General features: G+C 27.0%; 2 protein-coding genes across 3 annotated transcripts in view; both read left to right on the top strand.

Moving 5' to 3' along the window:
* LOC100203759 (ubiquitin-like domain-containing CTD phosphatase 1) overlaps positions 1-12,282 on the top strand; it is a 52,280-nt gene extending 39,998 nt beyond the window's left edge. For both annotated transcript variants that reach the window (XM_065792260.1, XM_065792259.1), the window contains 5 exons: positions 43-80; positions 4,514-4,612; positions 4,733-4,846; positions 6,331-6,458; positions 12,140-12,282. In XM_065792260.1, the coding sequence (XP_065648332.1) occupies positions 43-80; positions 4,514-4,612; positions 4,733-4,846; positions 6,331-6,458; positions 12,140-12,185 (425 nt within the window). In that variant the 3' untranslated portion in view covers positions 12,186-12,282. The remainder of the gene's footprint in view (positions 1-42; positions 81-4,513; positions 4,613-4,732; positions 4,847-6,330; positions 6,459-12,139) is intronic.
* Positions 12,283-13,848: 1,566 nt separating this feature from the next.
* LOC100207347 (uracil-DNA glycosylase) overlaps positions 13,849-27,086 on the top strand; it is a 38,644-nt gene continuing 25,406 nt past the window's right edge. The window contains exons 1-7 of the mRNA XM_065792256.1: positions 13,849-14,530; positions 15,001-15,052; positions 15,206-15,304; positions 16,154-16,196; positions 16,371-16,459; positions 19,949-20,013; positions 20,312-20,425. Coding sequence (XP_065648328.1) covers positions 14,174-14,530; positions 15,001-15,052; positions 15,206-15,304; positions 16,154-16,196; positions 16,371-16,459; positions 19,949-20,013; positions 20,312-20,425 — 819 coding nt within the window. The 5' untranslated portion in view covers positions 13,849-14,173. The remainder of the gene's footprint in view (positions 14,531-15,000; positions 15,053-15,205; positions 15,305-16,153; positions 16,197-16,370; positions 16,460-19,948; positions 20,014-20,311; positions 20,426-27,086) is intronic.

The raw sequence follows: 27,086 nt of genomic DNA, 5'->3' as shown, positions 1-27,086 counted from the left end.
TAAATATTTATTTTGCATAAAATGATAATTTTTATCTTTTAGCTGCAACAGGTATGAAATGGATAAAAGCAAAAATGGAGGTTCAATCTCTTTAATTACTATTTTTAATAAAATTGTTTTAATATTTTGTATAAAAATTTCTAAACTAATTAAAAATATCTAAATTGTTTATATTAATTTATTGTTGTAGAAAAAATATTTTTATAGAGTTTTATAACTATAAAATAGCTGTCAATGTGAACTTAAAAACCCTCAAGGCTAGTGGACATATTTTGTAATTTTTTATATAATTTTTTTAAAATATACCAATTAAAATCAAATTTTTTTAAAAAGAATTATGTGCTTAAAAAATGAAATTAAAGAAAAGTTTTTGTTTTTTGTGAAGGTTTACTTGGCTTTTACAGATTTTTATAAAGTTTTTAGTTTCTTGTTTTTAATTTTTTTAAAAATGTTTATAACTTTACTAAAAAATTTCTAATTAGTTCTGTTTGTGTTAGCTTCTATACTATGATATATTAACTTAGTTTAGTTAAATTTTTTATAGTAAGTTTTATAGTTTAGTTAAAAATTTTTATAGTAAACTATGAATTAGTAATATATAAATGTCTAAGAATAATTGCAGTTTCAATAGTAAGTGGCTAGAAGATTCTAGATTTTCAAATAAGATAACTGCTGATAAAACTGTATTGAGTGCAAGATGTAGACTTTGCATGTGTAGTTTCAGTTTAAGTAGCATGGAAATTGGAGCAGTAAGTCATGGGTTGGGAAACATCTCATAAAGGCAAACTAAAAGCATTCGTATCTTTTTTGACAAATTGCCACCTCAAAGCTCTCCTTCATCTCAAGACTGCACTCTTTTCGATATTATTTCTGATCAAATTTTTAGCTTCTGCAAAAAGTGCAAATGCTGCTGGAAAAAAAAAAAAGCCTCCATTATAAAAAACAATATTTCTAATGTTTTAGAGATAGAAAAAGTTGATGAAACTTTGGATAAAACCTTTCCCATTAATATGAGTGTAGAGGAAGCTCTTGCGTTAAAAATGAACACTGATCTCAGCGATAAACAAAATCAAATGATCAAAAACTCAGCTCTTGTACACAATGCGCATATTTATCCTACCTTGCATGTTATTTTCAAGGAAAAATTGAAATGCTATTCTGAGAATATACACTTTTCTGTAATTTCTGCAAAGTGTACTCTTCAAAGCATGTTAGATCACACTGTGAGTAGAATAACTGAAATGATTGATATGCCTAATTGTGGTCAAGGTAACAAAATATTTGGAGTTTTATATGGAAAGATTGATTTTGATGGAGCATCAAGCCAAAGTATTTATAAACAGAAATACGAGACAAGCAACACAAGTATAGAACTTAAAAGTGAAGAAAATCTTTTTAGTACAGCTTTTGTGCCTTTATTGCTCAAAGTAGAAGATGTTGAAATTTGGAAAAATGGAAATCCTTGTCAATTTTGTAGACCTCTTCATCTATATATCTTTTAGAAAAAATAAGAGCTATCGAGGAAAACCGTTACCAGATGAAGTTATTAAATTATTTGTAATGTAAATAATGAAATAAATGTAACAAAATATAGTTTTTTTACTCTATGTATCAACATCCTTTGTAAACCATTTTTTTTTTAATTATCAAGTAGAGTAATATATCAAGATAATGTGTTTGTCTTGAAGATTCTAAAACTTAAAGAAAATTTTTTACGCGCATTATACGCATTGAAGCTGCGCGTAAAAAAAAAAATTAATTAATACATTTGAAATCTTTGACCCAAAAAAATATTATTTTGATATATAACATTATTTATTTACAATTTATGTCAAATTTTATTTAATTTTTGCCGTTTTTTGATCGTCCTGAGTCACTGTGCACCGCGTGGAATTATTTTTTTTTAGTGGGCTTCATAACTTCATAAAATATCTTTACCATTTAAAACCTTGGATGCCCACTTTAATGGATATTTCATGGTGTGTACCTATGCAAAGACCATATGATCTGTATTGAGAAAAAATTTATTTTTTACTTTTTAGTCCATTTCAAAAATGTCGCTTTTTTAAAAATTTCTTCAAATATTTTATATATTTATTTACTTTTTTTTTTTTAATTTCTTTTATATACCTATATAAAGTTTTTTTCACGTTGTTAGTTTTAATAACTTTTTAAAAATTATTTCAATTATCAACGCTGAACTCATGTTTGTTTTGCGTGGATAATAAAATAAATAAACCGACAAGACAACTTACATTATGAAGAGTTAAAACAAAGTTTTACACTGTTTAATGAATTTAAATATTTTTTTATTTAAAATGTTAAAAAATCTGTCAGGTTCTCAGAGAAAAAAAATTTGCTAAGGGCTCTGAAGCAGCCCATGAAGCTTTTTTAAGTAAAGTGCCAAAACTAACACATTCTTTTCATTTTCTAAGCTCTTTACAACCTTGTGAATCAAACATTTTGTGTGATAAAAGCTCCTTAAAATCATCTAGTGAGACTTCCACTCTGTCTCAATCTAACTAAGAGGAAGATAATGTGAGTAACCCTCTGTTGTATAGTTCAACTTCTTCAGCTAGTGTTGCTATATTTACATCAACTTCATACTTGGATATATGTAGCCAAAAATCTCTGGAAACACCAAAGAAAAACAAAGAACCTGAATGTAATTTAAAGCCTTTAATAATTGAAACAGATGATAGTTTTACAATTACAAAAGATTTTTTGCACAGAAGTGACACTTGCATATTTTTATTTAATGATCCGTCCACTTAGCCGGAACAGCTGGATGTAAGAGAGAGAGACTGCATCCTCAAAATGAATCTAATACTTTTCCTGAAGAGCAATAAAAACATACCAAAAAATGACAAATCAAATGAATTTTGATACAAGGAGCAAGAAATGATGAACAAGCAAGAGGAGATGGTTTATATTCTCTCCTTCTCATCTGTTTGACCCAACTCCAAGTTCCTATTTTTGGAAAAAAGAAGGTTTCAACAACTGGAAAAGGTTCACAAAGCAAGTATAAAAGAGACATCTCCATCTCATTTTAGGTGTTATGACAAGTGTATTGAAATAACAATCAAGATAAAAAATGAACAAGGTGTCGATCAAGGTCTTATTCAACAAATTAACAATAAAACAGAATGGTGGAAAAGCATTCTTTAAAAAATAGTGTCAATGATTTTGTATTAGACGGACATAATATTGAAATCCGTGGAAGCTCATCAAAGATGTGCACCAAAAATAATAAAAACTTCCTTGGTCTTATCCAATTACTTGGTCAATTTTGATCCAGTTTTGATGGAGCATTTACAGCAAATTGAAATTGGAGAAAGACCTTCACAAATGCTGAGTGTTATTATTTAAAACAAGGTCATTAGCCTTTTAGTTTTGCATGTGTGAAGAGTCGACTAGTAAAGCTCGTTCTAACCTTCTAATTGAAGAAATAAATTGTGGCTAGTGTAGACTAGACCTAAACAACTGTAGAGATCAAGGCCATGACAATGGGTCTAATATGATTGCAATTTGAAAAAGTGTTTTCAAGCTCAAATATCAGCAGAATACCCACAAGCCTCATTTACATCCTGTGGTTGTTACAGCTTGAACACAATTATATCAGACAGGGCTAAATCATTTGGTGAAGTCTATATTGCTGCACAAAAGAGTCTTTCAAAAATAATGTTTTCTTGCCCCTAATTGACTCAATTGAATTGTTTTTAGAAGACAGAATGAACAAGTTCTCTAAATATGAGTCAAAATGGGAGTTCCTATTTGATATGAAAAAACTACCACCAAAAGACAAACCTAAAGAGGATTATAAAATGTTACAAGAATACCTGACCGTGAAAAGCATTTTAGATATAAATGGGGAAGAACTGCACAAAGAAAATTAAACACGTCAGTTTGATAGATACTGTTTTTGACAAATGGTGGCCAAGAAAACACTATTATCATTAAAAGCACTCAATATAATCAAAAGCCCTGACAGGAAAGACTTTTTTACTAATCTGTGGAAAGCACTACGCATATTGCTGACAATTTCAATGATAGTGGCCAGCACTGTACGTAGTTTCAGGAAATTGAAGTTAATTAAAACCTACCTACATACATCCATTACTCTAAAAAGATTTACGTTGTTTGAATGTATATAAATATTTATCTATAAAGTAGATTGGTATGTGGTGTAAGTAATAAAGTATTGGTGGCAGCACAATAAGTTTATATTTGCGACTATTACTAAAGGAAAGGGGGGGGACTGCAACTGCATTTGCCCCAGGCACCACCAACCCAAGAGACGGCCCTGGTGGTTGCTTGCAGCCTTGTTGGAAGCGAAGTTGTAAAAAAATAAATTCTAAAATTTATTGAATTGTATGTTGCAGGCAGACATTCATAATGCAGAAATACTGTGACTCGGTTGTTGTTTTACACTCTTCACTAAATTAAAGCATTTTTTCACTAGATTAAAGCATTTTTTCGAATAGAGTTTTAAAATCTAAAAATCTGTTAATAGGAACTGGGAATGATGAACAACGATAATTACAAACTAATGTTTTTTATGGATAGTGGTGCAATGATTACAATCCATACTGAAAAATATGGGTTGATTGAGGTAAAATTTAATTTTTTTTTCTTCATAAGTTTTATTAGTTTTGTCTTATTTTTGTTTTGTTTTTATTTTGTTTGATTATTTTTGCATTGTTATCAGGTTTCTGATGCTTCTTTTATTTAGACAAAACCTCTTGGAGTTATATGGGGTATGTATCCACAGTATTCTTGTAAGAATACAATTATGTTTGATGATTTGAGAAGAAACTTTCTTATGAATCCATCGTCTGGTCTCAAGGTATACATATAGATTAATAAATTGTAATTATTTAGATTACTTTGTGCAAAAAAAGTTTTTGATATGCTTAATGTAGTTAAGGCAATTTTGAAATATTATAGTGTCTGTATGATATTTGCTGACTACAGCATATTTCCGTTAAATGGTCAGGTCTGTGAATTATGAAAAGATGAAAAATATTAAAATGATAAATTTTGCGGTATCATAAAATACAAATGTTTGTAGCGAAAAAACCCAGACAAAAGATTCTTTTTTCTTTAAAAAAAATCGTCTTTAAAAAAAATCACAATCGCTCGTCCAAATTTGAATAAAATTTTAAATAAATATGTTTTTTAGGTGAAATGAACATTATAGTTTAACAATATGATCTGTTCTGATTGTTTATTGGCAATTTTCCATAGTTATAAGCTCTTTCTTGGTCAAAGTTCTAGTATTTTTGTGAAAATTGATAGAAATATTGTGTTTTGACAACTATATTTAGTTAATATACGTCAGAACAGATTAGAACTAGGATCAGTAGCAAATTAAGGAATTTTTTTAAAAGGTTTTAACTAAATTCATGTTAATGCCGATGAGCGGATCTTAAGACTCCAAAATGGTGTTCTTTAGATTCACTATAATGAATAGTAAAAAGGTTTTGAAAATTATATAAAAAAAAGTTTCTTTAAATATTAAAAAAACCTGAAGCAAAAACAATTATACCATCTAAAGCCTTTGTTTGGATAAAATACGCTGATAAAATCATAATAATTCCAAATAAAAGTCTTCGAATAATTTGTAAATCGCATTTTCCCCCATTTTTTCAAACTAATATAAATTGCAGCCAACTGTTTTAGCTTTTCTTTTTTCTGCAAGTTCATTTATCCATTTGCATACAGATTTATATCCTGTACTTATATCCAAGTTCTAATTAGCCTGTTACTAACTGAAATCCTGCAAATATTTGCAACAAAACTTCAATAATTGATAATGTTTTAATGATTGCTGTCTTATAGGTTTTAGCAGTAACTTGGATTATTATTTTACTATTAACGACAGGAAAATTTCTAAATTATTTTAAAGATAAGTGTTAAGCAGGTGCTTTTGCTTGTTAATTTTAAGCATGCCAAAAAACACTAAAGTCTCATTATTGGTTATCCCATTTATTAGTTTACCACTTTTTTCAACCTCTGCAAACTGCTTATGCCCTTACGATTTTTCATTATGCAGTCTGCCAATATGCCTGTGTTGTTGTTGAAAAATGTTGAAATTCTTAAACAAAATGATTTATCTAAAATACATTTGTCAAATGTTGCAAAATTTATAATACTTCTATAATTTGACATTGTATTGATAAGGATATATTAGTTGTAAATTGTTGTAAAATGTTGTAAACTTTATTTATGCAGTTTGTTTGAGCTCATCTTTTTTCAAACATTTTTTGAAAAAATATTTTTTTGTGCTTCTTAAAATTGTTTATAAATATGATGACTTCATTTTAAAAGATCCGTCCATTTCAAAATGCTCATCAGAATCGAAGTACGGATTGTGAACTTCTACATTTGTCAAATTACCTACTTCAAATTTTAGACGTGGATGATTTTACAACATTGAGGCATAGCAGATGGGAAAGGTATATAAGTTTCTTCTTTTTTATTGTTTTATGGTTAAATTGCATAAAAGACAGCCCTCTATAATTTCATTAAATTTTATGATTTTTTAATTGTTAACTTATTATAACATATTTGTTTAAAAATTTCAAATCTATTTCTCTAATGAAGCTGTTAAAATATTAAAATATATTTTTTGATTATTTTCTTAAATCATAGTTTCTGTTGTAAATATACATCTAGGTGTTTCTTTATAATTATAATGATGATAGTTGAAATTATTTGAAGTAAGGAGATTATTTTTCTTAAAACACATTTTGTTTTGTTGATGCAATGCATTAAGGAGCTGCTACTCAATCAAATCAAATCCAAGAATTGATGGATTATAAATGTGATTGTGGGGAAGGGTTACCAAATCTCAAATAAATTTAGGAATAATCATCAAACTTTCATTAAATTTTTAGTTTTTTAATTTAATTTTGATTTTTAATTTAATTTTAATTTTAATTTAATTTTGTTTTTACACTTTTACTTTAATTTGATGTATTATTTTTAATAAGCTAAAATCAAAAAAGGTTGATTTATGTAGTAAATTTATTTATGTAGTAAACATAACTATGTGTATTTAGTATTTCTAATAGTTAAAAAGATTTGTTTTGGTAAATTAAAGAGGAAAAAAAAAAAAGTCATGTGAAAATAACAATGCTGCAGGAAATCATTACTGATATTTGTAGTTAGACAAAAGACTTAAATAACTTAGGAGTAGGTTAGAAAAATGTGTAGGCTTAAAAGAATTCAATTAAGATGCAGTTTTGTCAGCTAGAGCAAGTTCGCCTACATTTAAAATGCGTTTTTGGGCCATATTTAAAAGAGAAAGGACATTATTAAAATACCCAGACTAAATTTGAAAGAAGTATATTGTACAAGTTCATATAAAAGATTCAACAAAGGTAATAGTTAAATCAGCAGTAAGAAAATGGTAGTTATCACAAAGAGTGATTTAGGATACACTAACTTTGCCATAGATTGGATATACAAGAGGTCAGTAGTGAAAGATAATCCAAGATGTAAAGTAGAGGACTCATTGATAGTTTTGCTATTTATCAATATTATTTTGATAACAAAACAAACAAAACAATTTTGATGATAAACAACTTCGTTTAGTTGTTTAAAATCTACCAGCTGCTCAGTTAAAATCTACCAACTGCTGCTCATCTAAAACTGTAAAAGGAGACTTATATAAATAAGAAATAATATAGGACCAAAGATGAAACCTAATTGTATCCCAGAGATTACTGGAAATGAAAAAGGGTGTTTTCAATAAATGACAAAGTTAAAATTGCAATCAGAAAGTAATAGTTTAATAGTTTAAGGAATTTTCCCAGATTAACCATATATAAAGAGTGCTTATAGAGAAGACCAGAATGACTTAAGCAATGATCCTTGCTCTGTCTCTTTCATCTTATGCATTAGAAAATCTCTCTGAAATTACAGTTGATAAACCAGCTGCAAAGCAAAGTAGTTAAAATCTGTATTGCTTTTCATAGAGTTTTTATAAATAGGATACACATATTCTATTAACTGCTTGTTAAATATTTCGAAAAGTATTGGAGAGAGTTTAGGAAAACTCTTTTACAATATTCTGAAAAGGATCTTGTTGATAGTGAGAATTATCTTGAACAAAAGTTGAAGTGAGAATTTTCTTTAGCAAAAGAAGTCAGAGTGTTTTGAATATCTAACAATCGATTGACCTGTCTTTCTGGAATGTCTTTAAGTTTGTGGTTATTAGTTTCAAGAGATAAGTTTGAAAAAAAAGTACCTTGGGAGAGCTTTATCATGGTGATTTAATACATGAGAGACTTGCCTTTGCCCATGACACTTAAAAAAATTTTCTTAAAGTTTTAAGAACACTACATCAGAGATTTGAAATTTAATAATCTGAGAATAAAGGTCTTTAAAATTAAATGATTATTACTAAAAAAAGAAATTGCACAAGAAAGTAAAAACAATGAATTAGGGTGAGATTTGGTGCAATCGAAGAGATAAAAGCTTCTATGCCTGCCTCAATATGATTATATAGGAGACACAATTTTTACTTGAGGGAAAAGAACTTAGTTCTTGGTCCATCTAAATGAAAATAAAGATAGGAATCTAAATTAATGTTATGGTAGTTGTAAAAGTACAATCACAAGGTAAATCTAATGTAGGATTTTTAAATCATTTCACATGTTTAATTATATCATATGGCAATCTGTTCTTCATAACGATACTAGTGGTCCTGTCTTCATGGTCTTAACCACTTAAAGGAGATTAAAAATAGCAGTAGTTAGGGTCAGAGAGAAATCACACAGGAGCAAATTGGAAAATGGGTAAGTATATGCCATGTAGTTGGGTATTAGAGTCACAGAGTATAATATTTATTATTTCTTGCATTTAAAATGAAACTGCTGTTTTACACAGAGCAAGTAAGTTTTGTTAAGTTTGGAAAAAGTATGATTTGATAGATAAAAAATGATAGAATAAAAAATTTGATAGATAAAAATCAATTTGAAAGATAAAAAATTTTTGAAAAATTTTTGCGACATCAAATTAATTTGACAACTAACCAGCAGCTGAACTTGATATTTTTTCAAATATCAATGGCTTACAATGATGTTCAGTCTCTTCTTAAACAAGATGAACATAAAGTTATATACCTACATTATTCATATTTAAAAAAGATGGATTAAAAGAATTTGGTTTTTATGTTTCACACTTTTTGGGCAATATTATTTAAATTATTAGAAATAAGAGGCAGCAGGAAATGGATTACATGTTATAAATAGCAGCAGGAAACTGGATTACATGTTATAATTAGCAGCATGGTCGTTATCTTGACCTGACTTACACCTATTGTATTAGGTTTGATTTGTGCAGATAAAATTTTATTTATTTTAGGTATAAATTTGGGGTCAGGGTAACAACAGTTTTTACCATGTCTAATAACATCTGTCCAACAACATCTGTAAATATAACGAGGTATAATAACATCTGCCCAACAACATCTGTAAATACAATCAAGACATCTGTCCAACAACATCTGAATTTTCATTGGTGTCTAATAACATCGGTGCAAAAATTAAATGAATAATACAGATGTAGATACATCTTTTTAATTATAAAGTGTAATGACATATGTGCAACTACATTTGTGGATTCTACAGATGTAGTTACATCTTTTAAATTATCAAAGTGTAATAACATCTGTGCAACTACATCTGTAGATTTTTAAGATGAAATTACATCTTCTCAATTATCAAACAAAATAATATTTTTAAACAGTCAATTGATAGATTACAACTTGATGAAGTGGACCCTTATAGCATTTATATTCCCAGAGTTTATACCTAAAATATTTACCATTACCAATATTTAAGGGGAAATTTGCGAGAATATTATTTGTTTTTACAATTAACTGCTAAAAAATAGTTTTTTAATTTTACTTTAGGGATCGTCTATAAAGTATGTACACTCATATAGGGGAGAGGGGGTCTGTAAATGATGTATATGAGATAGGGGGCAGGGGATCATTTATAAAAGTAAGGAGACTTTAAATTAAAAACTTATTTTTTGTTTGAAAGCTTTTTTATTTAAACGCATTTTTAATTACTTGAATTCAAATTTATCTAATCAAAATTTAAATTGCATAAATTTAACATAAAGTTGCGTAACTTAATAGGCAAAGAATGCGTTAAAAGACTTCTAATTTTCAATTTTTTAATTTATTTGATGATATATTTTATAATATTTACTGATTGATGATTTATACTCGATTTAATATATTTGATAATATATACTAATATATTTTGATATATTTAATAAATGTTAAAAATAGAAGTAGAAGGCTAACCACAAAAAAAATAAGAAGCAAAAACTATATACTGATATATTTTAAAAAACTGAATTGTTTTTTAAACTTTTAAAAAGGAAATAATTAAGGATAAATGGTTTAACAAAAAATATAGAATTTTAGAAAAAGGTTTACTTTACAGATGTAACTAATTATATGTTAAACAACAACTGTACTATTAATTATAAGCTGATGTAATTACATCTGGAAAAAAAAAAAACTATAGTGCATTATTCTAACCAGATGTAGTTACATGTAGGATTTTTTTCAGATTTAGCTACATCTGGAGATAATTCTTCCAGGTGTTATTTGACTTGGAGAAAAATTACCAAATTTTCAGATGAAATTGGACAGATATTACAGTAAAAAAAAGTACAGATGATCTTAGACAAGTGTACCGATGATATTGGACTACTCCACAGATATTGTTGGACAGATATAGTAATCTTTTACCTAAATTTGAAATGTATTTATTTGTTTTTAGAAGCAGTTTAGGTAATACTAGTAAATTTAGGTTTTCAGAGATAATCCAAGAAATTTTAATGTTTTTAAAGAAAAAAGCATGAAATGTCATAGATTATCCAAGAAATTTTTTATGTTTTTAAAGAAAAAATTAATATATTTTTTTGAGTATGGAAATACTGGCCATATAAGGCAATATGTAAGGCAAGATTAAGATTTAAACTAAAAAGTAAATAAGATTGTTTAATAAAGGAATATATGAAAAAAAATATATGCAAATAATTTAAAATGTGTTTAGGGGAGACTAGTGCTCCTAGGGACGCCATGTACCTAGGGACACTCATATGTTTTGAGAATTTTGTATGAGAGCATAATATTTTTTGCATGTGGCAACACTCCACCTCTTGAGGTCAGTTGACAGCCGAAGTGTTATCGTGTTGGTGGGAAGCGTTGCAAAGTAGTGATTAAAAATTGATTTTACAACCCTTTTACAACATTTTTCAACATTTTTCTTTTTTAATTTCGCCTTATAATGTATAATGTATTTAACAAAATATTTCTTAGTTTATACGAGTACATTATTTTGTTTGCTTGAAAATTGCGATAATAATATTTCTCAAATCCTAACCTCAATTTTTTAGTCGGCGTTTTTTGTCAATTTGGCGCTCTGTTGTACCTAGGGACATGTACCTAGGTACAACAGAGTACCAAACTTCTGTATCATCAGAAATTATTTGTGTTCTTATGTAATAAATAATTCATTTATGAATCGTGGTCTAATAAATAATATAATTGTGACTCGTTGTGCAGAAATTATTAGGAAATATTAGTTGTAATTCAATTTATGCCAATAATAATAAATAATTCAAGTTATAGTTATAAGTTATCTTTAGTATTTAATTGTTATTTAATTATTAGCTAAATAGAAGTCAATCTGAGTATTCGATTACCCAGCATCCCTAGGTACAACCGCTGCCTCTAGGTACAATCACCTATGTCCCTAGGTACAACCCCATGTTGTATCTAAGAACAAAGTCAGACCTCATTTTGCAGCTAAAAAAAAGTACTAAAAATTTGTATTATAAAGCAAAGATTCTCATCAAAAGTGCACAAAAGACCATATTTTCATATACAGTTTTCAAAAGTTCAATTATATTCACCGATGAAAAATTACACTCATTAACCTAAAAATGTCCCTAGGAAAACCAGACTCCCCTATAATTTTTTTTTCAAATATATTATTGACATAATAATAATGATGTTTATTGTCAGTATTGATGTCTAATGTAATATTATTTATTTAAATTTACCTGGAGTTCTAATTTTTTTTTTCTTTCTGTTTTTGCTTTTTAGGTATCTTGAGAAACATGCAAATCTTGAAAAGAAGGATAATAAATAGTTAATAATTATGTTTAGCTAATATTTCAAGGAAAAATAATAAAATAATTTCTTCTAATAACTATTATTATTTCATGATGATATTATTCATTTTTTTTATTATTCATTATTATAATTCATTTTTTCTAATGAATCAAAACAAGAATAAAATAATTAAAAACAATACTGTTTTTATTTTAAACTCATTAAATGCTATTTATTTTGCATTTTTTAGTATTTTTTTTTATTTTAGGATATTTATTTTAATGTAGATATTAATATTGTAGAGTTACACTTTATTTACGTAGGATTATTGTAACTAGTGTTACCATATTTGTAAATAGTTTATAAATATAAAAAATAAATATATAAATTTTTCATAGACTTTTTTAATATCTAGTTCATTATAAGTTGTGCTTTTTGTTTATTCATATGTTTAATTTATATCCAAAGTCAAACATTTTTAAAATGGCTTTTACATGGTTTTTACTTAATTAATTACATTTTTATATAATTGCTATATCTTTATATTATAGTTTTGATAACAACTGGTTGTTCTACCCAATTCCTAAATTGATGTTTTACATTAGGGATAGATTAAATTTTATATATGCTATAGAAAACATAAGTAAATGCCACAAAAAATTGACTCTTTTTAGAGTGTTGAATTTACAAGAAAAATATATACTTGTTAGAGTTGTTTTTACATATCAGTAGTCTAATTATTCTATATTTTTACATGCTATTGCAAACTTAAACAAACTCATGGAAACAGCAACAAATAACAAGCAACAAACTTTTGGTTTAATCAAGTTTTGATCAATTATTTTAAGTCAAATTTTTGCACAGTGTTAACGGAAATTTTATCACAAATTATACTTTAGCTCGAACTTTATGTTGACTTTATGTTGTGTCTTATTGATATATTAATTAATTATAGTTATAATGAATTATAAATAATTGTTGTGTCTTATTATATTATAAGACACAACATAAACTTTAAAACTTAAACTCACAAATAGTCCTGAATTTTTCTATTTGGAAAATCTGTAAATAGTTTGATGGGTTGTAATCTGTATATATGATATTCCGAAGATATTCTGATGCCATTTTCTTGGTACCGATTCATTGTTGCTTTAGCATAGAGACAACTCGCCAGATCAGGCCAAATAAACCAATTCCATCAAACTTTGTCAAAATTTTGTTGTACATTTTTCATGCTCACATTTGATACTATTTTGCTGTTTATTGGTACAATTTGGATGTTTTATCTTTCTACAAGAGTGAATACTTTAAAAGCCTGTGACTTTTTGCACAAAAGAGCAAGACGTTTTTTTATCTTTTTGCTCTTTCATAGTCAGGCCACCTCTTTATTCTTAAACCTTTTCTTTCTTCCAGATATTGACTTGTGATTGATGTATAAAGATTCCTTATAATATTTGAAAAGTGGAGATATATTTGACTGATTGACTTTAGCTAGTTTAGAATATAATCTAAGTTATGATACAGTGTTTTCTAAGTATAAGCTCAAAGTTATTTAATGGTTGATTTTTTTTTTGAGAACATTTTTGATAATAATCTATTAGGAAAGTTTTTGTTTGTTTTTTTGTGAAGTAGAAGTACTGAGCTTTGTTTATGTTTAAAAAATTAACTTTTTTGTATTATTTTTTTGTTGATTTAAAGCATTTTTAAAAATAATAATACAAAAAATTTAAAATCAAAGTCAATTTTTTTGTGGCTATGTTTTATTAAGTTCAATAACAACGCTTATAAAAAAGACCAATTGTTTATAAAACAATAGCTATTAAAAAAAAGTTTTTAATGTGAGCTAAATACTTGGCCCACTACTAGCCAACAGATGAGCTATTGCTGTAAAGATATACAAAATGAATTAATATCAAAAATTTGACCAGTTTTAAAATGCAAATTGTTATTTCCCACATGAATTTAGTATTTATTTAATACATTATATTTGGTCAACAGTCTAAAATTTATAAAACGTATTTCAAAATGGCTTCCAGAAAAGTGCTTCACACCAAACAACCTTCCATTACTAGTTTTTTTTTTAATGCTAAACAAAGTATACCACAACAAGGATTGCAGCACCAACAACAGCAAGAGTTATTTACAGACAGTTTTATAAAAAGTAAAAAAGTAAAACTGGAGCAATATAGTACATATAAAAAAGACGATGAAAATGCACTTCCAATAAAAAACTGTATATCACCTGAACAAAAACAAAGAATGGAATTGCAGAAAAAAGAAGCAGAAAAAAAGTTAAGATTAAAGCTTTTTCAAGAAGTTAAAATATCTGAAGGTTGGCAGGATGTAATTAACATTGAGTTTCAGAAGACTTATTTTAAAAATGTATGTTCTTTTTTTTTAAATACATCGTTTTTTTTTTAAGCAAGTGTTTACTAAACCATATAATCTCGTATTTTAAACTTTCTTGTTACAGTAAGCAGAATTACATTTGGATTTAAGATTAAAACATAATTTTCTTTTATTAATTAATGATCAATAGGTTTTTAGTACTTTTATAATTTAATATACTTTTATAATTTAAGTTTTAAAATTCAACTTAATGTTCTTAGGGTTATCTATTTTTTATTTTAAGGTTGAACATAAAGTTTATTTTGAGTTTAAAATAAAGCTTAACTTAAGTTTAACATAACATTTTTCTTCAGGTTTAACTTCAAAGTTTAAACATTAAATTTATGCTAAGATTACTGTTTCATAGTCAATAAAAAATTCCCACAATGTTTTTTTATTTATAAATCTTTACAAAATTTGTGATTGTGCTATAATTATTTTTGCACTTCTTAATGTTATTATAGTTGCAACAGTATGTTGCTGAACAAAGAAAAACTAAAGTTATATATCCTCCAGGTTAGAAAATTTTATTATAAAGTAAGAAAACCATCCAGGTAAGAAAATTTAGTATCGTTTAAATTTTATGTTTTACTTTTGCTAATTTTATCAATTTTTATATAAAAATTTAAAGCTCTGAAAATATGCCATCTTAATATTCCATTACTTTAGAAAATGAAGTATACAGTTGGACTCAGCATTTTAGTATTAATGAAACAAAAGTTGTTATATTAGGACAAGACCCATATCATGGCCCAGGACAAGCTCACGGTAATATTTTAAAATAATATTAATTCTCATCAAAAATTGCTATGTTTTTAGTATTTTGTTGTAGCATTTTTGCCCTGCAATAAATAGTTATTTTATTTTTGTACTTATTTTATGAATCATCATATTTTAGCAAAGCTCATATTGAATTTAATCATGAATTTGCCAGTAGTTTTTAGAAGTTTTTATGTTTTTTTTTTCTAAAATATGTTTCCAATAGATTTAAACACCAATGGTTCTCAAATTTATATACTTTACAACAATAGTTCTTAATGTGTACTCTTCAGCATTGATTTACAACATATTACACTCTACAACAATGGACTTATCCACTATCTTATCCAGAGATTTTTATTCATTATCTTAACTACTCATTTATATCTACCATTTTATCTATAGATCTCTATCCACTATCTCATCTCCTGGTTTTTATACAGTATCCTATCCACATATTTCTATCCACTATCTCATCTACTGGTTTCTATTCACCATCTTATCCAAAGATCTCTACTCATCTGCAGATTTCTTATCACTTTTTTGTTGACTTCATTATCTACCTATTTTTCAAGAAGTTTTGTCAATTAATCATATCAATTAAATTTGTTTTTAGTTATTTATTAAATTATTGATTAATTTGATCAATAGTTTTTTTTATTATTGATTAAAGCAATCAATAATTTGATCAATAATTAAAAAAAGAAAGATTGTTTTACTGTTTTTATATACTAAACATTCTATCAGTAAATTATACTAATGTATATTTCTTCTAATTAGCTATAAAATTAACAAAAATTTTACAACAAAAGTTTTTGTATATATATACTTTTTTTTACATCATCCTGCATTATTTAGGGTTATGTTTCAGTGTCAAACCAGGAGTTCCACCACCGCCAAGGTAAATCATTATTTGCAGTGTTAAAGAGGTTTTTAGTCATATCGCTATTTAGCATTTAAGTTACTGTTTAGCATTTTTTTTAAGCAAAAATTTTTTTAATGTAAACATTACTAATAATAAGTTCCAAAATATTCTTAGGAATTTAACAATAAATTCTGAACAATGTTTTTTTAGTCTTGTTAATATGTACAAAGAGCTATCAGATGATATACCAGGATTTAAAACTCCAAATCATGGGTTTCTACTTGGTTGGGCCAAACAAGGTAAGTATAAACTGCAGCTTTTGTTAACAAAAGTTATAACTTTTTATCAGAAAACATTATGATATCAAAAATTAAAACATTAAAATATCAAAAAAGTTCTGAAAACTTTTATTGACTTTATTCTGATCTTTTTATCTTACTTCCAGTACCCAGTCTTATTCTGAGTATCCTGTCTTCTTCTGAGTACCCTATCTTCACAAATGAACAAATAAATAATTGAGGGTGTGCAGCCAGTAAACTGGTGCAATAATGTTTACAGCTAATTTCAATAGTTCTTTTGGGTATATGATCATAGATGTATGGCAGAGTAAATATGCTAAATAGAGATACATTATATTTATAATTTTAACAAAAAACACCTTTGGTTACTAGATGAGTTTTGAAAATAATATCTAATGATATTATTTTCAAAACTCATCTAGTAACCAAAGGTGCAAATAATGTTATTGAAAAGAGGATAGTGGTAAAATAAATATAATTTTCACTGAAAAAAACACCATTGCTAAAGTTAGGTTGATTTTACATTATATTTTTTGAATGAATATTTCAAAGCTAAAATGGTTTTTCAACAATTTTTATAAATATTTACTATTGAAAATGACAATGTACTACAGATGCTTGGATACATACTCTGAATAGAGTTGTTACTGGTTATTTTTTTGCAATTTTCTCTAGTGATCTTTAAATATGGAATGCATTGCATATGTTGTCTGTTTATTAAGTAATTTGAGTAAAGTACCACAGTGTTGTGTGAATTCTGGAATATGATAGATAACAGCATGTGCTTTAGAAGTCCAGTTTTTGACAGGAAGAAGGTATGGCTGCTTGAGCTGTTAGATTTTTTTAGAGTTTTTTATCTTAAGTAATCTTTATTAGTCATGTTTCTCCAAAACATGAATTAACAAAGCTTCTGAAGAGCCTAAAAATTTAAATGAAACATATATATATATCTTTAAATGTGAGAATTTTAGTCATGCTTTGAAGTATGTTATTTTTGACTAGATTCATTGCTTGAAAATTGACCGCCTCAAAATTGCTGCATCTGATGGCCTTCCAGGCAAAACATAGTTAGTTACCTCTTTTAATAATCAATGACTCTGGTGCAGTATCTTTTTCTTTAAAAATGATGACTTTAGACAGCCTCAAAAAAAAAGAGATTTATTTTTATTTTTGTGCAAAATAGACTCGCAAGCCGCCACTATTAGCCACCAGCCGTCGCCAAAATTCAATTTATATTTAGTCAGCCATGAAATTATCTTAGCTAACTATGAAAGTAAGTAGTTACATACAGCAGTAAAATAAATAATTGTTTATATCATTTTATCGTAAAATTAGTTTATAATATCCCATTTTTTTGTTATTGTTATATATTTGGTTATACAGTAAATCTCAAGTAATAATTATAAAGTGTCACTTGCAGTCCGAAACCAATAGTTTTATTATAAAAGGTATCATCTTTATATATAAGAAAAATCATCACTAAGTTTGGAAGGATTGCCAGATAATAATAAATACTGGCTTGCAAGCGGAAATCAATCTTTATCTTAGTATTCATGACAAATCACCAGCCAATCAACCAGTTTTGGAAGTAGAATGCTAAAAAATTTCCAATTTTAACATCCATAGCAATATATTACCAAATTTAACATCCATAGCAATATATAAACTATTTTCGTCTTCAAATTTAATTTAAGATTTGTTATAAAAGAAAAGAGCAAAAATAAAATATCACAGATAAAAGTGGAGGAGATTCTATTTGTGGATAATATTACAGTCAAGATAAAAGTGGAGGAGATTCTATTTGTGGATAATATTACAGTCAAGATAAAAGTGGAGGAGATTCTATTTGTGGAAAATAAATATGTTCATGTTAATTATTATAAATAACTTTTATTGCTCCTGATTTGTCTTGCATTGAGCATTGGAAGTGTACACACAGAATGCCTTTTTAGTACAGCTGGTATAATACTGAATGGAAAGAGATCATCTTTGGCTCCATATTGAATGAATGCTTATCCATGTTTTATCCATGATAATTGATAATAAATGATAAGTATTTTGTAAATTGAGAGGTTTTTTAATAGACATCTTGATATAAATTTACTTTCTGAGAGGCAATGCTTGCTTTTTGTAAAGCTTTTTTTTTTCTTTGCATTATATTCACACTTTTGATTTTGTAATTAAATTTTAAAAAGGTGTCTTTTTTAAATATTTATTAAACACTTATCAGTTAATTTTAAATAGTATTAACAGATGTTAAAAAATAGCTAACGCTTCTTATTATAATATGAAATGAAGTGAGCAGCCAACCATGAAAATTAGTCAGCTACAAAAATATTTGCTGGCTATTATTATTATATATTATTATATATCAGATTAGCCAGCTATGAAACCATTTTAGCTGGCCATAAATGTAATATTTCATGGCTAGAAGGTCTGGTGCAAAATATGGCTCAACCAGTCTAATCCTAATTAGCTTGTTCAAAGTAGATCCTGATTAACTTTTTCAGAGTAAATCCTGATTAACTTTTTCAAAGTACATCCTGGTTAACGTGTTCAAAGTAGACCCTGATTAACTTGTTCAAAGTAGATTCTGATTTCTCATTTTTAAGTTTTAAAAATTGATATTGAGCTAAACATAGATCATTACTTGGGTTTTGAGAGTGTTGATTTGAACAAAGATCATTACTAAGGTTTTAAGAATATTGAGCTCAACACAGATCATTACTTGGGTTTTGGAAGTTTTAGCCACATTAATTTGTATTTTTGATTGCCTTTTTGAAAAAAAATCAAAGAATAAGTTTATTTAGAATCAGAACTAGTTTTAACTTGTAGTTATAATTTATTATTAAAATATACTTATAAAGACTCGAGGACAACTTTTTTCAGTTATAGGACATTTGCTATACACTTGCCATTGGTTTCTTGGCTCAGCCACATGGTACCACTTGGTGATCTTTTTATGTGCATAAATGATAATGCAATTTATTCATCTCCTATTGTATCATTTAAAACCAATGCTTGTATTTTGTAATGTCTTCACTTGCAAGAATAACTTTAACCTCAATCAATAATTGTTGAACACTTGTAATAAATTTGTGATTTTGCTTTATTTTTAATATTTATTGAAGTATTAAGTTATAACTCAGTTTAACTTATTTTTCAAGATACCTTTATAAATATATTAAGAATTAAATAACTGTTATAATAAATGTTATAATACCTCTGAATAATTTAGTAGTTAGTAAAAAAAATATAAATTTTTATAGTTTTTTCATAACAATATATTATTTTTATAGTTTAATTTCATAGTTTATCACAACATAACATATTAATATTTTTTTATATATTATGAGAGACAAATAATTATTTTTAAATTATTGTTATCTATACTCTTTCTAAGTAATCTAGGTTTAAAAAAAAATCTGATATTTTAATTGTAAATACTTGATTGCTAATGGTCTTCTACCTTTGAATTTCTTTTTTTAGGTGTTCTACTATTAAATGCTGTGCTCACCGTGGAAAAGGGTCTTGCTAATTCACATAAAGATAAGGTATTAATAAGTTTAAAAGGTAAAGCTTTATTTACTAGTTCTTGATATTTATCAAGTCAAATGAAGTTTATGAGTATTAAGATAAAGTTCCCACAATTCTGAAAATTTTAATGTAAAATAATGGTGTTAATAATAACTCGAAACTCGAAAATGTTTCTTTTAGATTTCTAGTTTTTGCTTTATTTTCAGGATTACATTTTTACAAAATATTCTTTGTTAAACAGATTTAGTTATAATTACGTGTAAGTAATCTTAAAACTTTTCAAAAATTTATTTTAAAACATTTTTAATTGTTTAGGGTTGGGAAAAATTTACAGATGCTATAATTCATTGGATCAATGCTAATCTAAAAGGAGTAGTTTTTATACTGTGGGGAGGATATGCTCAGAAAAAAGGAAGTTTCATTAATAAAGTAAGTTTTGAAACTTGTTTAAAGCTGTAAGAATACAATAAAATATATTATAATTTACATACGACCAGATTATTTAAAAGTTTTTGTAGAACAAAGGTAGAATATCCTTAGTCTTAAACTTTAAATACGAATCAGTGTTTTTTAAAAGGGCATATTTACTCAAAAAATTTTAAGCAAATCTGCCATTTTAAAAAATACAAAATTCATGTAAGGTTTTTTTTCCAATGAAAAAATGAGTTAAAATTGTTTATTGTTAACAATTTTTTTTCTTTCATTCTATTTCAACAACAACAAAAAAATTCTTTAATACTTATAGGATTTTGTGGCTATAAAGACTGTCACAAAAGATAATGTGACATAAGGACAATGACAACATTTAGTGGGTGATCTATGTAACCACATGTGGTATATTTTGGCTAGAAAAAGAAGAAAATTTATTCTAATTTCATTTTAAAAAGTTAGTAGCTAATGCTAAAAGTTTTGGGCTAATTATACAATTTTTAAAACTTTTGCTGAATATTGTATTTTAAGGGTTCAGAGTTGGTGGTTTGTAGAAGTAAACATTTGACTTTAAATAACAAAACAAAGTTTTGGTTTACTATATATTTTTTTGAATTTATGAGTTGCCAAGTATTTTTTTTTTAATATAAACAAAGGATGCGATAAAATGAATGTAGTTTTATGAGAATTCTCTTTTTAAACTAAATATTTTTGTAATGTTTAAGAATTCTTCATCAAGTTATGGATCAAAGTATGTAAGTGTTTCCTTAAGTGCTTTCTCCCAGACCTTCTGATAATCTTAAAAACTTTTTTTATATGATTAAATAAAATGTCAATTTTTGCACATTATATAAGTTTTTTTACCTGTCTTTTTTTCTCAAAAAAACTTTCATGAATGTTTTTCTGTGAACAGGAGTTGTTTAACAGGGTTTATAAGTTTAAGTTAAAGACTTAACAATTTATCCTTAATGAACTAGTTTTTTTTTCTTCCTAACTTTTTTAAATTTAATATGATGGCATCTGAATCTTAAAATCGCCCCATGCTTTGGATTTTTTTTTGTCAAGAATAAAGCTTGATATATAGTATCATAATAAAAAGTAACCATCTTGTCAATTATGTAAACTGCATCCAGTTACTGTCTTGTGGGAAGTCTTATAGTCTGAGAAAATATATTATAATATATATTATATATATTATAATATATATATATATATATATATATATATATATATATATATATATATATATATATATATATATATATGTATTATATATATATATATATATATATATATATATATATATATATATCTGTATATATATATATATATATATAAATGTATATATATATATATATATAAATGTATATATAAAATAATGGAAATCATATAGTATAATGGAGAACCATATACTTTCAGTTACCAATAGTAAATATCTTTTTAGTTACCAGAATAGTAAATCAATACATTTTGACAAAAGATCTTTATGCTAAGGTCATGTGCAAATAGTTAAAAACTTATATCAAGTATATACTAAAATATTATTAATGATAAAAATAAAAATGTTAAAATAGTTAAATTATCCCACTCCTCCTTAAAAACCTTAAATATCCTATAAAAAAAAATCTCCTTAAATAACCTTAAAAAAAAGTTAAAATTTGACTGGTTTCTTTACTTTTATTTTATCATCTTGTAAATTTTATTAAAGAGAATGAATTATAATTATCAATAAAGAAGCAATTAGTTACTTCTTTGTTGATTTGAAATCTATTACTTTATATATATATATATATATATATATATATATATATATATATATATATATATATATATATATACATACACACATACATACATACATACATACATACATACATACATACATACATACATACATACATACATACATACATACATATGTGTGTTTTGTGTGTGTGTGTGTGTGTGTGTGTGTGTGTGTGTGTGTGTGTGTGTGTGTGTGTGTGTGTGTGTGTGTATTGTAGGGTCCAAAAGTAATTGAACAAACACTTTTTTGGCTATATTTTCTCATTGAGTTAACATTTTTAAATAAAATTTTGCATAAACACGTCAAATCATACTACAATTATGAAAAAGAAAACAAAAATCCAAATTTGGGAGTCATTACTCAAAATTTTAATAAAAGAATGGAAATGATTGGCTCAAAAATTATTTGAACAAACTCAATATGTCATTTAAAAAAAACTTTCTCAACAAAGGGTAAATTTTCAGCATTTTTTATGAAGATTTCTGTCTAATAATATATATAATGTTACATAGTGTTATATTCTGTTACATAATGTATATAATTTGTGCATAATCCTAGTACTTCGTTGGAAAATTTTTTGCCGCAACGATAGCATTACATCTTCGTGGCATTAAATTAACCAAATTAATTAAAACATCGATTGGTATTTCCTCCCAAGTGCGCTTAATCAACTCAAACAAATCATGCTGATAAGATGGTTTCTGAACACTAATTTTTTTCTCAATATGTTCCCAAAGATGTTCGATTGGGTTCAGGTCCAGAGTTTGTGACAGCCATTCCAAGAAAGGAACTTTATTTTGAGCCAAAAATTCTTTGACTAGCTTGGAGGTGTGTTTTAGATTGTTGTTGTGTTGGAAAGTCCAACCAACATTTTGTCTTTTGCATGTGGCAGCATTATATCTTTGATTATTCCTTTATACATGTTTTGGTACATAATGCCTTCAACTCAATAGATTGGACCTACTCCATCACAGATAAAACATGACCAAACCATTACTGAACCACCACCATGCTTTACTGTAGGAACTTGGTACTTAACATTATTTCGAAGACCTATTAGACGTCGAACATATTTAATACTATCAGAACCAAACATATTAAACTTTAACTCATCACTCCATAGTATTTTTGACCATTGGTTTGCTTTCCAATTTAGATATTCTTTAGCGAATTTTAACCGTGCTCTATTTTGCAGAAACAAAAGGTTTTTTCATAGGACGACGGCCAAAAAGTTGTTTTGTCTTAAGCGACGCTTTACTGTTTCATAAAAGCAAGAAATTTGGTGTGACTGTGTAAATTCTCTATGAATTTCTTTAGCACTCTTGCTCGGATCTGCCTATGACAATCTTACTACAACATTATTATGGCAAAAAGTTGTTGATTTCAGGCGTCCTGACTTTGTTGAAACTTGTAAGTGACTCCGTTTTTGAAAATTTTTTAATGTAATACTAACTATTGATTGCGGAATGTTCGTATCTATTGAAATTTGTCTCATAGTCTTACCGTTATTAGGTGCTTGTACAATCAACTTTTTCACTGCTTCGCTTAAATATTTATTATGTCCCAGTGCTAATTATTGATCATCAAACATTTTTATAAAAATCTGCCTTCAGAAAAAGAAGTTATAATAGTCTAAGTTATATCAATGTTGTTAGAATTTAGTTTGTACAATTACTTTTGAGCCAATCATCTCCATTCTTTTAGCAAAATTTTGAGTAATTACTCCTAAAAGGGAATTTTTATTTTGTTTTTCATAATTGTAGTATAATTTGACACGCTTACGCTAAATTTCATTTTAAAATGTTAACTTAATGAGAAAATTTAACAATAAAGGTGTTTATCCAATAACTTTTGGGCGCTACTGTATATCGTTGCTGCAAAGCAAAACTATCCTAAGTCCATTTTTGACAAAATTGACTTTTTTGGTTTAAAATACACTTCAGGAGCACTAAAGTTATCTCACAAAGTATGGAACCACAATTGATTCAACTTTTGCAATTATGAATAAAGTTCAAATATCTTATGTCCTAAAAAAAAATAATTAAGAAACATCGTTGCTGCAAAACAAAACTATCTTAAGTCCATTTTTTGGAAAAAAAAACAACTTTTTTTTGTTTAAAATACTTAATACATATAATAAATAACTAAAAACAAGTAGATTTAATCAAAAAAATCAAAAGCAGTGATTAAATTTAAAACTTTAAATGTCTTTTTCTCAGAACAGTCAAAACAGACTATAGATTGTCTTGTTTTGCAGCGGCAATTTAGTTTGTAGAATTTTGTCATATTTTATATAATTTTAAGATTATCTTAAGTCCATTTGCATTGTTGCTTCTCATAAACTTAAATTTTTTATTTTTGTTTGTTATATTATGAAAAATAATAACGTATTCTATAAGTATTTTAAAAACAATTTGGTTTAATTTAGAAAATCAAACGCAGTGATGAATTAAAAACTTTAAATGCCTTTTTTTTCAAAACAGCAAAAAAGGACTTAAGATTTGTTTTGCAGCGACGATATATATATATATATATATATACACACTGCAACCATTTTCTATAGACGCATGTAGAATTTAGCGGATTTACAGTGTTACAGTGGTAATAAAGTTGTTCTAACGGTTCTTTTGAATAAATATATGTAAGAAAACAATGATCCACTATGCATCTAATTATTGTCGATTGTATTAAAAATTAATTTAATATTCACGTGGCAATTTTCTATAGACATACTAAAGTTTTTATGAGTTTTATCACAAATTTCTTATATTCTGTAGTATTTTTTATTTTGTGAGTTGAAATTAAGTTGAACTTAACCAAATGCCGAAAGGAAAGGTCCTTACCAATATTGAAAAAGGTCAAATATTGGCTTATCATCGAGAAAAAGTTCCAAGTCGAGAAATTGCTAAAAGATTGAAGAGGTCAGATCACGTTATCATTAATTTTTTGAAAAATCCAATAGATTATATCAAGAGGAAAACAAAGAAATCTATGGTTTCAGGCCACGAAAAACGCTGAGTTGTTCGACTCAATCAAATTCATCAAAAAGTTTGAAAACAATTAAGTCAGATTTGGGTTTAAATGTTTGCAAGAAGATGATTAGGAAAGTTCTTAAAGACAGCCCACACATTGTACGATCAAAAATAAATAAAGCACCAAATTTGAAGCCCGTTCACAAACAGAAACGGATGGAATTTGCCCGTGAAAACATGGTGCGCGATTGGGAACAAGTAAGAAATTTTATATTAAATTCTCATGAATACTTAAGATGTCTAAATAGCTGATTATTTTTGTTTTCAATACCAAATGATTTTTTCAGACAAGAAAAAGTTTAATCTTGATGGGCCTGATAGTTTTAGTGGCTACTGGCGTGATTTGAGGAGGGAACCCAAATATTTTTTGACAAGGAATTTTGGTAGTGGATTTTTGATAGTTTGGCTTAGGTTTTGTGCAACAGAAAAGTTAAATTTAGCATTTACAAATTGCAAAATGAAAAGTTCTGAATACATTGATGTGCTAAAATTATGTTTGATTCCATTTAAAAACAAATATCGACGCAAAAAGTTTGTTTTTCAACAAGACAACGCCAACATTCACACTAGTAACAAGACTAAAGCTTGGTTTGAAGCTAAAAAAATCGAGCAAATGCGGTGGCCTGCTCGCAGTCCAGATTTGAGTCCTGTTGAAAACATCTGGAGAATCATTCTAAGACATACCTATGCTGACCAGAAGCAATGTAACTCTGTGGCAGAGCTAAAAGTAGAGTTCAGCAAAAAAAATTTGGTGCATTTAAAGTTTGCTATCTTAAAACATAGAAACAAGGTCAACTATTTTTTACTGATCTCAAACTCTTCTAGCTCAACAGTTTGGTTGGCATTGCCGAATATCAATAAAAATTCTGAGGGCTGCATGTATATATATGTATGTGTATATATATATATATATATATATATATATATATATATATATATATATATATATCAGTCTACAGAAATATGTATGATATGTATATCGTACATATCAACCTTTAGAATTTACGGTCAGTATTCAGCTTAATATTAGGGTAAGTACTTTTTTGGAAAAATCTATTAGCTTGGTATTAATTTGGTGTTTGGATATTGTTCAAAGCAAATATTCTTTTAGATCAAGCCAACAAATTTTCTTCTGGTCAAAAAAAATCTGGCTATATATTAACTCAAGGTCTTGCTCCTTATTTAAAAAAGTTTTTACAGAAGATCTGAACAAGCTGGACAACTCTGTATATCTTTTTGATGAGTCTTACAATGAAGTTGTAAAGAAAGGTCATATAGACTTACATGTAGAATATTAGAATGAAGAGAGTAATACTGTTTGTACAAAATGTTATTCTTCAGAGTTCATGGGAAATGCTGCAGCATAGAATATCTGGGTCTGCAGACCTAGATATTCTAAATATGTTTCATTTCCTGCATGACTGGTTTGAATGATTTAAAAAACTTCAGGTGTCTATGGATGACTTCAATGTGAATAAACTGTTTAAAAATGGCATTTTTTAACAAAGAACGTCAAAATAATGAGCTATGTACACTTTTTGACATTGATGCCTGTGGTTTACATACTATCAATGGATCCTTACAAACTGGTACTAAAGCTACAGCTTGGAAATTAAAGAAGTTATTGTCTTAAAGTACCAAATATTTCATGAAAGTCTGTCAAGAGCAACTAAATATGAAAGAATAGCTGAGGCAACAAGTTCAAATTTCCAATACATGTTTTGTGATACTCAGTGGGCTGAAAACCTAAGTGTTGCGAAGAAAGTGTTGCCAAGAAAATGTTCGATCAAAAATAGTCTTAGTTGTTGACTACTAGAAGTCTTTACCAAAGAGTAAGCAACCT

This window comes from Hydra vulgaris, chromosome 03 (assembly GCF_038396675.1).
Source record: "Hydra vulgaris chromosome 03, alternate assembly HydraT2T_AEP".
NCBI classification, from domain to species: domain Eukaryota; kingdom Metazoa; phylum Cnidaria; class Hydrozoa; order Anthoathecata; family Hydridae; genus Hydra; species Hydra vulgaris.
This window is presented reverse-complemented; position numbering and strand designations above follow the sequence as displayed.